Here is a 12,408-nt window from a genome sequence, read left to right as displayed (position 1 = left end):
GACCATTTATTGCTTTCTGGAGGAAAAACCGAAGAATTTTTCGTTTCGTATTTTGCGCTAACGACGGATTCTTCGGCCTATGGAAGTTAGTTAGCAATTCATCTCTATATACGAATTGTACGTGAATGCATATCACCTCAAAAGCAAGTTTCCTTCCCAACAATTTTAATGTGTCTTTCACCAAGTTTCAATTCTTCAAACCATTTAAAAGATAGCATTTTTCTAAAAGTTCAATCAAAACACAAGTATTTTTTTTTTAGATTTTTTCAACTTTTTTTTTTATTATACTACCACTATCAAGAGGTAAAAATATAAAACACCAATTTTATCATCAAACAGCTTATCGCTTCCTGCGCAAGTGCAGACGATTCTTGCGCTTCCAGGCAGCGCGACGTGAACCACCAATGGTCTGAGAGTACCTGTAGCCTTTTCCAATGCCACGGGAGCTCTTGCCAGCTGAAGTAAGTCCACGCAATTCACGATGCTTGTGCACGTGCTTGCAGATCCAGTTGATTTTAGGATCACGACGAACGGCATTGTGATGGGTATCGATCAAGATGACTTCGAAATATTTGTACGAAGCATCTTGAGCGATCCAGTAAGAGTTGAGTACTCTCAATCCACCGAGTCTGCGACCAACACGTTCCTGTTGTAGAAATATGGATTAATTATATTGCAAAGGAAAGGCATTTGTATATTTTAAAGAGAAAGCTTTTCAGACATCTAAGGAAGGTTGATAGATGGTCAGCATGGTGTCCTAAGCTACCATACAGTTTTATCATCAGACAGACGGGGTAACAGGAGCAACAAGCACATGCTGCTTTATAATAGAACAAGAAAAACTCACCTCAGCAATAGATTGCAAGCAACGAGTAGGCTTCAATTCGTTAACACCATGGCTCTTGGGTTTACCATAAGTGCAACCCTTTGGCACTGGACGTTTACGACCTCCACGGCGAACACGGATACGGTAGATGACGAATCCTTGTTTGTTCTTGTATCCCAGACGACGTGCCTTATCTGGGCGAGTTGACCTCGGCGAGCGGTGCAATTTAGTCAATTGACGATATTGCCACACGCGAATACGGAGCAAGTAGCGCATAACATCGCTCTGCTTCTTGCGATAAAGTTCTTGCATATAACGATACGCACCCATTTTTGCGACCTTTCACGACGGCGATAGACCTAGTAACAAAATAGTTTTTGAAGGGTTAATTGATATAAATAATATCAATAACTGTCACATCATCGGTCTATCGTTTTACGGATATTGAACCGACATCTTGTGGAAGTCATTTTCTTTTAGGTTTTTTTTTTTTTTTTCTTTTTCTAGAAATAAACAAATTTAGTTTATAATAAAGAAAAAAGAAATTTTATAGAAAACAACAAATAAAATGGAAAATCGTAAGTTTCGTTTTCAGCTAGCCAAATCGACATCGTATATTAAGAGTGGTGCATGGCGATAACAAAAGGATATCATCATATGAAACACGATTTTCACATTTTTATTTTACTTCCTTTTATAAACTTCTTGGATGATAAGAAGTTTTGATAGATTCACTCAAATTTTAATAATTACCTCTTGGGAAAATTCGCCTGCAAAGAAGAAACATTTTATTAGTATTGTAATGTATTAGGTAAACTACACTTGATTTAATTTGAAACTTTGTAAAATATATAATGATCTCAGAAATAATATGAAATTTAATTTAAGAGAGGTTTCTTAAAACACACCTTCACTCCACAAAGTTAAAGTGAAAAAGAACGGAAGTTGATGAAGTATTCCGCAAGTCAAGTCGAATTTTTTTTATGTTCGAAAATATGGCGGACTGGAAAGTGTCAAAATTGTTTTTAAGGTGTAGACACAAGGAGTGTTCGAAATTGGAAGGCTTAATACCACGTACACACTTTAATAGTATATTTTTAGGGGCACAACACACCATCAATGTTGTTTGACACCAAGTCTCGATTGAAGTAAAATTAATCATTTTATCAATAAGTCAGCTATTACATGAAGCCTCAAGAGGCGCGCCTCTTTTGAAACGTAATGAGTGCAAAAGAGAAAAAAGATGAAACAAAAAATTATCCGACCAGAGAGTCGTGGGTCGGAATTCTGAGACTCTTTTTTGACGTTTCTTTTTCCACTTATCTTTTTTTTCAACATTCTCTTTCATTTCTTTTTGCTTCTTGGTGCAATACAACAACAACAAATTTTAAATCAAAAGAGAAATGTCAAATTTGAGTCCTGGACTCAAGAGGCATCGTGTAATAGTACGCGCCTCACAGAATGATTATCAAAAGAAAATTAGAAAAAAGAGTCAAGCCTCTTGAGGCTTCATGTAATAGCTGACTAAGCGTGTTTTTTTTTATCCATGTGGATCTAGTTCAAGACCAATTTTACACGTAAAAAAAATACAAAATTTAATCCTACTTTCATCGGGATCATTTCTATTTTGATAACAAGATGCCTTTTGTACATCGTCGGAAGAGGGAAAAATAAGAGATGGAGCAGAAATTGGATAATAATAACAAACATGAGCGAAAAAGTAATGAATATACAAATCTGCATCCATATTGATCCAGATCGTTTTATCTTTGTATATAAAATCTGTAGTATAATATAATGCAGTAAGATTTTTTAGTTTGTTCGTTAGCAGAGTGGTCGCGAGGGTGCTTAGATCGATTTCAATAATGGGAGTAAAGAGATGAGATATACATTTCTGCTTTAAATTTGACATATTTTTTAGTTCGTTCGTTATGCCGACTTTTCAAGAGTCGAGTTTTGCCGTGCGGTGAAGCTTTTCGGCTCGTGTGAACGTAAGTCGCAGGTGAATAAAGTGACAATCTCCATAAAAAAAAAATCATAGTCGACTTAAGCCGTGTGACATATCGTGCGGCTAAAATCAACTCGTGAAAAGTCTTTTTTCTCCATGATAGTACTACAAATTTTATAATACAAAGGTTTTTTTTTGCAATCATGACGTATTAGTCTGCTTTTACATGAAGACGCAAGAGTCAAGATTCAATGAAGAGTAAGGGAGAAAGAAAGTTCGAAAAAGAGGGATGGAAGATTTTTTACCCTGTGAGTCTCCGGTCGAAAATTTTGAGACTCATTTTGACGTCTCTCTTTGATCTTGTTCTTTTTTTTGCTGTTTTGCTTTAATTGATTTCGTCGGTGGCAGAGTTCGCTTCGTCGGATGTATATTATTTGGGTGTATACTAACTTTTATTAATTTATTTAAATGTTTTTGTTGCACATAGAGCCCCCTGATGTTGTTTTTTGTATATTTTGGTGCTTTTTTTTTTAAATAAAAATAGATACGAAAACGAGAACAAGATAAAATAAAAAAAATAGCTGTCAAATTTGCGTCTTATAAAAATTACTAAGTGTAGAAGCGCGCGACCTACCGAAGGGAAAATCAAAAGGAAATTCGAAGATAATTTCTGCGCCTTGCGTCTTCATGTAAAAGCAGACTTATGGATCATTGGTCATAATAAAACACAGCCATTGACATAAAAAGTGAAAAAATAAAATAGTGAACATTTTCAAACTGATTTTGTTATGATTTCCCGAAATTAAAAATTTACAAAAACGATGCAGAGAGATTATTTTATGGTTTAAAAAACAATTTGTATTCGCTGTCTTACAAACAAATTGCGCTAGCAAGAAAAAAAATATTTTCAGTGACCAAATTGAATACTTAAGCATAGTACGCAGCTGAAGCGAAACGCAATTTTCCATACAAAAATAGCATAACGAAATCTTGAACGAAAAATTTGTTTTGCTTTTCGTTTTTCAGTACGCATTTCTAGCGAAATATTGGAGAGTTTTGACTCATTTGTCACTTAAGCCCTGGTACGCTGCTCGCGCTAAATTTTAGCCAAGATAAAATTCCCATACAAGTTATCGATAATTTGTATGGGACTCATTTTTGCTCGGCTAAAATTTTTCGATAATTTGTATGGAAGCTAAAATTTAGCGCAAGCTGCTTACCAGGCTTTACTTTTTACTGTCCTGTGCATTTTTCTTGACTCCAAGAGCGATATGTTGATGGTTTTTTCATTTTTAATTAATTTATTATTTTTTTTTTGTTTTTTCTTGATTTTAAATTAATTTTTTATTTTTTTTGACTTTGACGTTGTCGACTTTGGAGACTTAAAAATTTTTCGAAAAATTTTCTAGTCTCCAAAGTCGACAACGAAAATGCTAACGAAAAAATATCATCGAGTATTCTGTCAAAGTCAAATAAAAAAATTCCCTTGTCTTAAAATTTTTTTTTTTGTTTTTCTTGATTTTAAATAAATTTGGAATTTTTTTATTTTGACTTTGACAGAATACTCGATGATATTTTTTCGTTAGCATTTTCGTTGTCGACTTAAAAAATTTTCTAGGCATAGCGGAAGGAATATTCCTTCCTCTATGTACAATGGTACTTGGCTTAAGTTAAGTACGCAGCTAAAGCGAAACGAAGTTTTTCATACAAAAATAGCACAACGAAATTTAATTTTTTTGTTTTTGTTTTTAAAATTATTTTCTGATATTTTTTCATGAATTTTGTTATTTGTATTTCTATAATTTTGACTTTGACATAATACTCGATGGCACGAAAAATTTCGAAGTCTCCAAAGTCAACAGCGAACATGTTAACGAAAAAATACCATCGGATATTATAGCAAAGTAAAAATAATAAAAATAAAGGCTTGGCCACACCGGAGAGGTACGGGTAGAGGTAACGGTACTTGTATGAAAAAAATTCCAAACTGACATATCAACGTTCAGATGTGGAACTTTTTTCATACAAATATCGTTACCGCTACCCGTACCGCTACCGCATACCCTCCGGTGTGGCCAAGCCTTAAAAATAAAAAAATTCAAGAAAAAACATCAGAAAATTAGTTTTAAAGCAGTTTTTTTATTTAAAGTTTTTTTTATTATTTCTTTTGATTTTTTCTGTTTTGCATTTTCTACATATTATTTTATTTAATTTAATGTTAGTAGGGTATGCATACTTTCAGGTGAAAACATTGCATACCCTACTAACAATTTTGCTTCTATAATGCTTTACAGAAGCAAAAATTGCATCTGTAAATCTTTATAGAACCAAAATTGTTTGTCGGGTACTTACAAGAACCTCTTGGAACAGGTCTTATAGGGGCCTTCTGTCACATGAAAATACAAGGCTTCTTTAGAACGGTTCAAACAGGTCTTATAAAGGTCTTCCTGACTGATATTTACAAGGCTTCTTCTAAAAGGCTTGGCCACACCGGAGGGTATGCGGTATAGCGGTAACGATATTTGTACTAACAAAATTCCACACCTGAACGTTGATGTGTCAGTTTGGAATTTTTTTCATACAAGTACCCTCACCCCTACCCGTACCGCTACCGCATACCCTCCAGTGTGGCCTTAGCCTTAAGGAAACCTCCTTTCTTTCCAAAATGGATGACTTGCGTAAGTAAGCCTTAAACTAAACCTATACAAACTATAGCTTGTCGAATCGGACAAAATGGACCTTATGCAAGTAAAATTGTTACTTGGGAGGGAAAATAAACTCAGAGTGGTCAGGGGTCGAATTACGGCATACGTTCGTTAACGTATGGTTGCTATGTGTCCCTATCTTTTTCTTCTAATTAAATAGAGACAGAAATAGTCAAAAAGTTAACGTATGCGGTAATTCGACCCCAGGACTTTTGATTTGAAACGACCTATAGCTACGTATTAAGCCTAGTTCCAAATTTCCATTCATATAAATGGACCATTAATAAATATTTAATGTGCACTCACCCTCAAAAATATTCCAATACTCGAAAACTCAACTTTCCAACGAGTCTCGTGTGTCCTAAAATCATTTCTTGTCCCAAGAAACAATTTGTGTGACATTTCGGGCTCACACATAAAAAATGACAGCTGCTACTTTTTTTTTTAGCCTACACTTTTGACTTCGCCATAGTAAATATTTTTCTTAAAACGCTGTGTTTTTTTGAATTAAAAAACTAAAATAAAGTGAACCAAAATTTAGAAGAAAAACTTGAAATTTTTGTAAATAATATATAAAATGGGAACTGATGTAATTAAATCTTATGATTCACTCCAACAAGAGCTAGATCGTGCTAAGAATACACTCGTCTCGTTAAATGACAATATTCGGCGCATCATAGGCCGCGACCCAAAAGAAACTAATTTAAGGTTAGTGATTTTATTTTTTTTTAATTATATTTTTTGGAAACATTTTTAACATTTCTTTGATGTTTACTAACTTAAAGAGGTGATAGAAAACGCCACTTAAACGACAGTCGTCGCTCCTCCAACGATCGACCGAAAAACCGAGACATTGGCGGCGGGAGTCCTCCGCCCGCTAAACGGCGCATTCAAGACGCCAAATCAGTGTTCAGCCGATTGTCTGGACCGCCTCCGATATCTCCGTCATCGCGTGACGACGACCAGCCAGTCAAACCACGTATATTCTCACGAGTCATTCGCGAGCTTCCGTCTCGCGAAGAAATCGTGACTGCACAAGGCCCCGATGCCGAATCGCGTGCTCGCAATCGTCGAATGTTTGGCTCATTGCTCGGCACTTTACACAAATTTTGCCAAGAAGAGTCTCGCCTTAAAAAGAAGGAAGATCAAAAGGCGATGGTTGAGAAGAAAGTCGAAGAACAAGAAATCAAAGAACGCGCCAATCTTAAAAAAGAACGCGAATCCTTGTTCATGGATCGCAAGCGTAAACAATTGGAAATTCGCAAGCTAGAATTAAAAATGCATCGTGTCAAAGATTTTAAAGCTTGGGAAAAATCCAAAAAAGATTTGGTTCATTTTATTCGAACCAAATCAAAACCACACATTTATTTCCGACCGAAAGTACTCAATAAAAAAACAGAGAAACTTCTCGCCGAAAATCGAGCTGCAATTGAAAAAGAAATTGAAAAGAAACGAGCTGCTTTTAATGAGGAAATTATAGAAATTGATAATCGTTTTAAAATGCGCGAAGATAACCAAGATTATGAGCCACATAATAATGGTGGATCGTTGAGGAATTCCAGCAAACATGATCGTCAGAAATCGAATAATACACGAGATGATGATGACGACGATGAGGATGATGATGATGAGGATGATGATGATGATATTGAGGAGACAGAACAACAGAAAGTACAAGAAATTGATAGCGATCATGAGGAGCAGAGGGAAGTTAGTCGTGTTATTAGTAGTAGCAACAATCACGAGGAGCTGTCATCTATACAAATTAAGATTCAGAATGGTAAGCTTGTTGAGATGTTCATATTTTTAATAAATCTATGCATTTGTCCTTGAACAGGTTGTTAGGTAAATTAGCCCTCTTTGTTGATTGTTGAAATATTTTCTCAGTTTGCAGTGGCCTGTAAGGAACCCTGTTATTGTTTTCAGGTTGTTGCTGCTCAGATTGTTTTTTTTTTTTTTTTTGTTTTAATTCCAAAGTATGTAATAATTTTGCCCTCTTGAGCTCAAAAGTATCATTCTAAATGTTTATTCTTTTGACCTCATAATTTTTTATCATTTGTTTGATCATGTTGTCTCCAATACCGCAAAATTGTTCTGCACCCAATCGAATTTCTATAGTGCCTGCCTTTGCTAAGGGGTATGTTAGTTCGTTTTCCGTAATTGCAGCATGACCAGGGACCCATTAGCGTGTTATGCTATTAAAATTGCAAAGATTTGTTTAGCTTCTTCACAGATTTCCATAGGAGTTTGGAGTTGACATTATAAGAGTTTATTTCTTTCAATGCCGCTTGGATATCTTATGGAAATGTTTTGGTTTTTGTACTTTCTTTCGAGATTTCGTTTAGCACATTTATCAAAAGCGTTTATTTCTGCTTGAAATATGATACGATACTATCTTATTGAAATGTAAAGTTTGGTTCTAGGTCCCAATATTCCTGCTCCAGTTCCATCAGTGGTTCTCGATCTACCTGTGTTCCAGTTGAAGGCGTTTTCATTGAGAGTGAGGTTTGTGGATTCACTTACGCACTCAAGTTTGAAAGTTTTTCTCGAAATTGTATTTCTTTTTCATGCAATCTCTTGGGATATCAAGGAGGGTTTTAACTGTGGTTTTCGATATCGAGTCCCTCTCTCAGAGACCTGTACATTTGTAACTACCAGTTGACTACCTAATGATTGCTTCTATAGCAGTACATATGTACATACTTTTTAATTCTTTATGTAATAATTTCAACATTGCTGCCGTAAGGCAAGTTCTCATTTAAACCGTAATACATATGCAATCTTGCTAGTTTCTAAACTTTGTTTAGTGCCTGTTTGGTTCTTTTGAGCCATATAACAGCCCCATCGGTGATAATGGGTATCACCATCATGATATACATCCACCTAAGGATATTTGGCTTGCATCCTCACGATTTATTTGATAATCTTAGGCATATCATCATGGCCTTCGTAGATCTCCCGACTGTTATTTCGAAGTTTTTATTCCAGAAGAGTTTACTGTCTAGATAATTCTTTGCCGCCGGGTACAAAGGAGTTAAGTCATAAAATTGCACTTTCCGGGTTTCGATGAAATAAGAATAACCTCTTTTTTCTCTTTTATTTGGTATCAAAAACATAAATTTAGAACAACTCTTTTCTATAAAAATAAGAGGATCAATGCTCAAAAGTTCATCGATTAGCTCAACTTCACATTTTCAGGCAAACTATCAATTATGACTTAACCCCTTTGTACCCGGCGGCAGAGAATTTACCTCCCTATTCAGTTCTACAACATTAAAAGTGGACTGGGTAGGCTTTATGTGAGGCAAAAGCCTTTTCCTACTATAAAGTAAAAACTGTTTTTTTCTTTAACCAACGGATTAACACTATTAATTTGTAATATCGTCGCCTAAATGCAAGAATCAGCTAATTTGATTTTCGTAGTTTTGAGAAAAATGCAAAACAACGTATTAACCTGCTAGACAGACTCCTTTTTTCCTGAAAATATTAACTAATAAAAGAATACTATAACACTAAGTTCGGAAAATTAGTTATCTTATACAAGACTCAACAACAAGGGTGATAGTACTCCTCCTTTTTGAGAGCCTAATGTTAAAATTTTCTGTGTTGTTTCACCTGTAGTTGCCTCTGCCATTCTTGTGAGCAGCATTTTCTCAATGCTTTTTGCTATGGTGAGGGCTACGCACTTTCTTAAAAGAGCTTTAGTTAATGATTCATGGGAGATGTCATCGAAGACTACCTCAAGGAAAGCACATAGTGTAGTTTCTTTAGTTACCTAATGCTGATTGTAGGGGTTCGTTAAATTCCTATACGCTGAAGATTTTTCTGAGACACTTTTATACGTACTTGTGTAGTTCAGTTCTATCATCCTCTCCTATTTTGTGAACGAAGATATCTTTTGCTCTTCTCCAGAGATTTGCTATGTACCCAGGTGCGATGCTGCTTCGAGGGATATAATGAAATATGGCAAATTTTTCTTGAAAAATTTGTAGCTATGTCATATACTGCTGGCGATTTAAAGGTTTGTAAGGTACTTATTTCCCATTCAATACTATTTTCTAAACAGATTGCTGAAGGTGTCTTACAGTCTGATATTTTAGGTTTAGCAGGTATTCTCTCTACTAAGGGGAATAGCTTTCCGGAAAAGTTTGGACAACAGACAATAATGCCTTCCATTATTTATTCAAATGTAATTGAAAAAATCCATAAAGAAGTTGACTTGTTTTCCCATAAATTAGGGTTTTAAACACCAAATTTTTTCATTTATTAACTATGAATTGAAGCGTTGAGAAAAGATAGGGGTTAAGTGACATTTTTGTGTTTTTTTTTTTTAAATTATTTTCAGCGGATAAATATGTCGAATGACAACTTAAATTTCAATGTTATCGGCATACATCTAGTGTCAATAGTTTAGAAGTCAGCTTTAGATTTTTGTATCTCTCTCATTTCCTTACAAAAAGTAATACTCAAAACTACAAATTTGGCACTTACTTCTTCATCTCAACGTTTCAATTGATAGCTATCAACTATCGCAATACGGGTGTTACATTCTGTAGAAAGCTTCTGTTAGGTTGGATGAAGTATCTGTCGATTTTTATGGTTTTTGCTTCGTCATAGTCCCGTGGTGTTAAAGAGTTTATTTCGCATTGCATTTCTGTGCAGATAGACTAGATCGTGATAAAATATTTGATAACCTGCTTGTAAAAAAAAAGCTTTGTATTTTAGCAGTTGCTTTTTTCGCGTTATTGGGTGAATTGGTTGGAAATTGAATAGAAGAGGAGCATTGCTGCCCATGCACTCCCATAGCAATCTTTGTTCATATGGAACAGTTCGTCCTTGTACCTTCTTCTCTAATCCAATCAGCACCAATGCAGACGGGACCAAAAATTGCTTAAAAAAATCTTCCTCTCCAGACAACGTAAAGGGTTTTCTTCCACATTTAGTCATTGCCTTTATTTGTTCGACAGAGAGCCTTCCTGGTTAATTGCCTTCTCACACCAAATAAGCAGTGGCTGGCAAAGTGGCAAGAGTAATGATTTCAGCGCTGGTGTCGTTATTGCTTGAAATTTAGCATTTTTTTGTGAGATCTGGGGGAAATAACCGAAACAATTTAAGGTTAAAATAACGGTAAAACATTTTTGATTTCCATCAATTAACTTTTCACTTTGGGAATTAGGGCAATGGACTGGCATGCCATTATCAAAACTACACAGACTTTTTAGAATTTTACTCTTCTTGTTCAGTATTGGTAGCCTTTGATCACATAACTATAGAAAAGTATAAAGAATGTTAATTTCGAAATGAAATTTATTAGTATGGTAGTTTTAGTTTTTAATTATTCATTGTTCCTAAACGAATAAAAATACTAACATTAAAATAAAATAATAACATATCTGATAATAACTTTTAATTTTTGTTGTTTAATACAGACATAAAACAAGAAGACATAGATCCAACCGAAGAAATCGAGGAAAGAGATAATTCGAATGAAAGAACTCTGCCAAGCAGCATCATAATTCCCAATAAGGAGATAAAACGATCGTTAGATTGATATTCTCTGTATGGTGAAGCAAAATCACGTTGATGACCAAAATTATGTAAAGTTAAATCGAAATCCAAGATTTACCATCATTTATCTAGTATTTTACAAAAAATAAACTTGTATAATTGAATTGCTGTTTCAATAGAGTAACCAATTAAGAAAGAAAAAAAAAAAGAACAAAATATTAAAAAATAAACATCAAAAATTTGGAAAAAAAATCTGTTTTTGTTTTTACTTTTAATGTTGCATATTATTTTGCAATAATGTCATTTTCCATTTGCTTTGCAGATTTTTGTGTAAAATTCCCAATTTTTTTTTGAAATAATCTTGTTTTGTATTTTGTGTACGATATCTGTTAATTAAAAAAAAAAACTCATAAAAATCAGTTTTTTTGACTATTTTGGAAATCAGCTATTTTCGGATCCAAGACTTTTTAAATTCGGTTCCTTACCTCTAAATATTCTGGTTATACTGAGCTTACAATAAGTAAGAATCAAAAATTCAATATTCAAAAAAAAAAAAAAAAATTAAAAAAAAATCCGAAAACAGGGCAACAGGGAAATTTCTTTCGGTTTTAGGGATTCAATATCACTGTGCTTAAAATGCACATATTTTTTAGAAAAAAAAACGTGTTATTGATTATTTGCTAAACGTAAAACTTTAGTTTTAACCATTTAAAATTAGTCTTCTCTAGTATGGAGAAATCACTAAATATACATATGTATTTTAATTACGGTTCTTCACGGCTTATCTCCAATATAATTAATTATATTTTTTTAATTTTGTTAAAGATTAACATTATCAACTATATGCGACATTAATTTAAATAACTACAAAAATATAGGTATACAATTTAATATGAAGCACCTGCAGCTGCATACTTAATTTTTAATAAATTTAATTGAAAAAATATCACACTTCATAATTTTTGTCCTTTAAATAAAACAAACGAATTTATTGCTTGTATCATCATTTCTGGCTGTATTGGGATTGTGAATTTTTTCCAAGATTTACCCTGACACTATCATTATATTATCCTTAATTAAAAAACAACAAACAACAAAACATAATATTATATTCATCGTCGCACAGGTTTTTAAAGCAGGGACCCTGAATGCAGCTAATTGTTTAAAAGGTATGTAATTTCATGTTTCTGCCATATAAATAAAGTATCTACATTGGGAAATTTTGTATTCAAAGTTAGCCAATTTCTTTAAAATTTCAATGAACTTCTAGTTCAATCGCAAAGTTCACCAGATTAACCTGTTTAGATTAGTTCTTAATTTTTGAATTATTAAAAAAGTTAAGTATTTTATAATTTCAAATTTACAAGGCATTGGATGATACGCATACAAAAAACAAAATTAAGCATTCGAAAGAAAATGGA

At 33.8% G+C, this 12,408-nt stretch overlaps 2 protein-coding genes across 2 annotated transcripts; one reads left to right on the top strand and one right to left on the bottom strand.

Moving 5' to 3' along the window:
- Positions 1-248: 248 nt before the first annotated feature.
- On the bottom strand, positions 249-1,708 carry LOC129917132 (60S ribosomal protein L15). Its single transcript, XM_055997498.1, has 3 exons — positions 1,580-1,708; positions 848-1,185; positions 249-646 (listed from the first exon to the last, which is right to left on the bottom strand). Exons 2-3 carry the CDS (start codon positions 1,154-1,156, stop codon positions 341-343), a joined length of 615 nt encoding a protein of 204 aa, XP_055853473.1. The 5' UTR covers positions 1,157-1,185; positions 1,580-1,708; the 3' UTR covers positions 249-340.
- Positions 1,709-5,896: 4,188 nt separating this feature from the next.
- Positions 5,897-11,213, top strand: LOC129917130 (pinin). The gene is made up of 3 exons (XM_055997496.1): positions 5,897-6,187; positions 6,265-7,259; positions 10,909-11,213. The coding sequence occupies exons 1-3, from the start codon at positions 6,057-6,059 to the stop codon at positions 11,028-11,030; spliced, it is 1,248 nt and encodes a 415-aa protein (XP_055853471.1). The 5' UTR covers positions 5,897-6,056; the 3' UTR covers positions 11,031-11,213.
- The last annotated feature ends 1,195 nt before the right edge of the window (positions 11,214-12,408 follow it).

Source organism: Episyrphus balteatus, chromosome 3 (assembly GCF_945859705.1).
Source record: "Episyrphus balteatus chromosome 3, idEpiBalt1.1, whole genome shotgun sequence".
Taxonomy (NCBI): domain Eukaryota; kingdom Metazoa; phylum Arthropoda; class Insecta; order Diptera; family Syrphidae; genus Episyrphus; species Episyrphus balteatus.
Note: the sequence above shows the minus strand (reverse complement) of the source record. Positions and strands in the feature narration are given on the sequence as shown.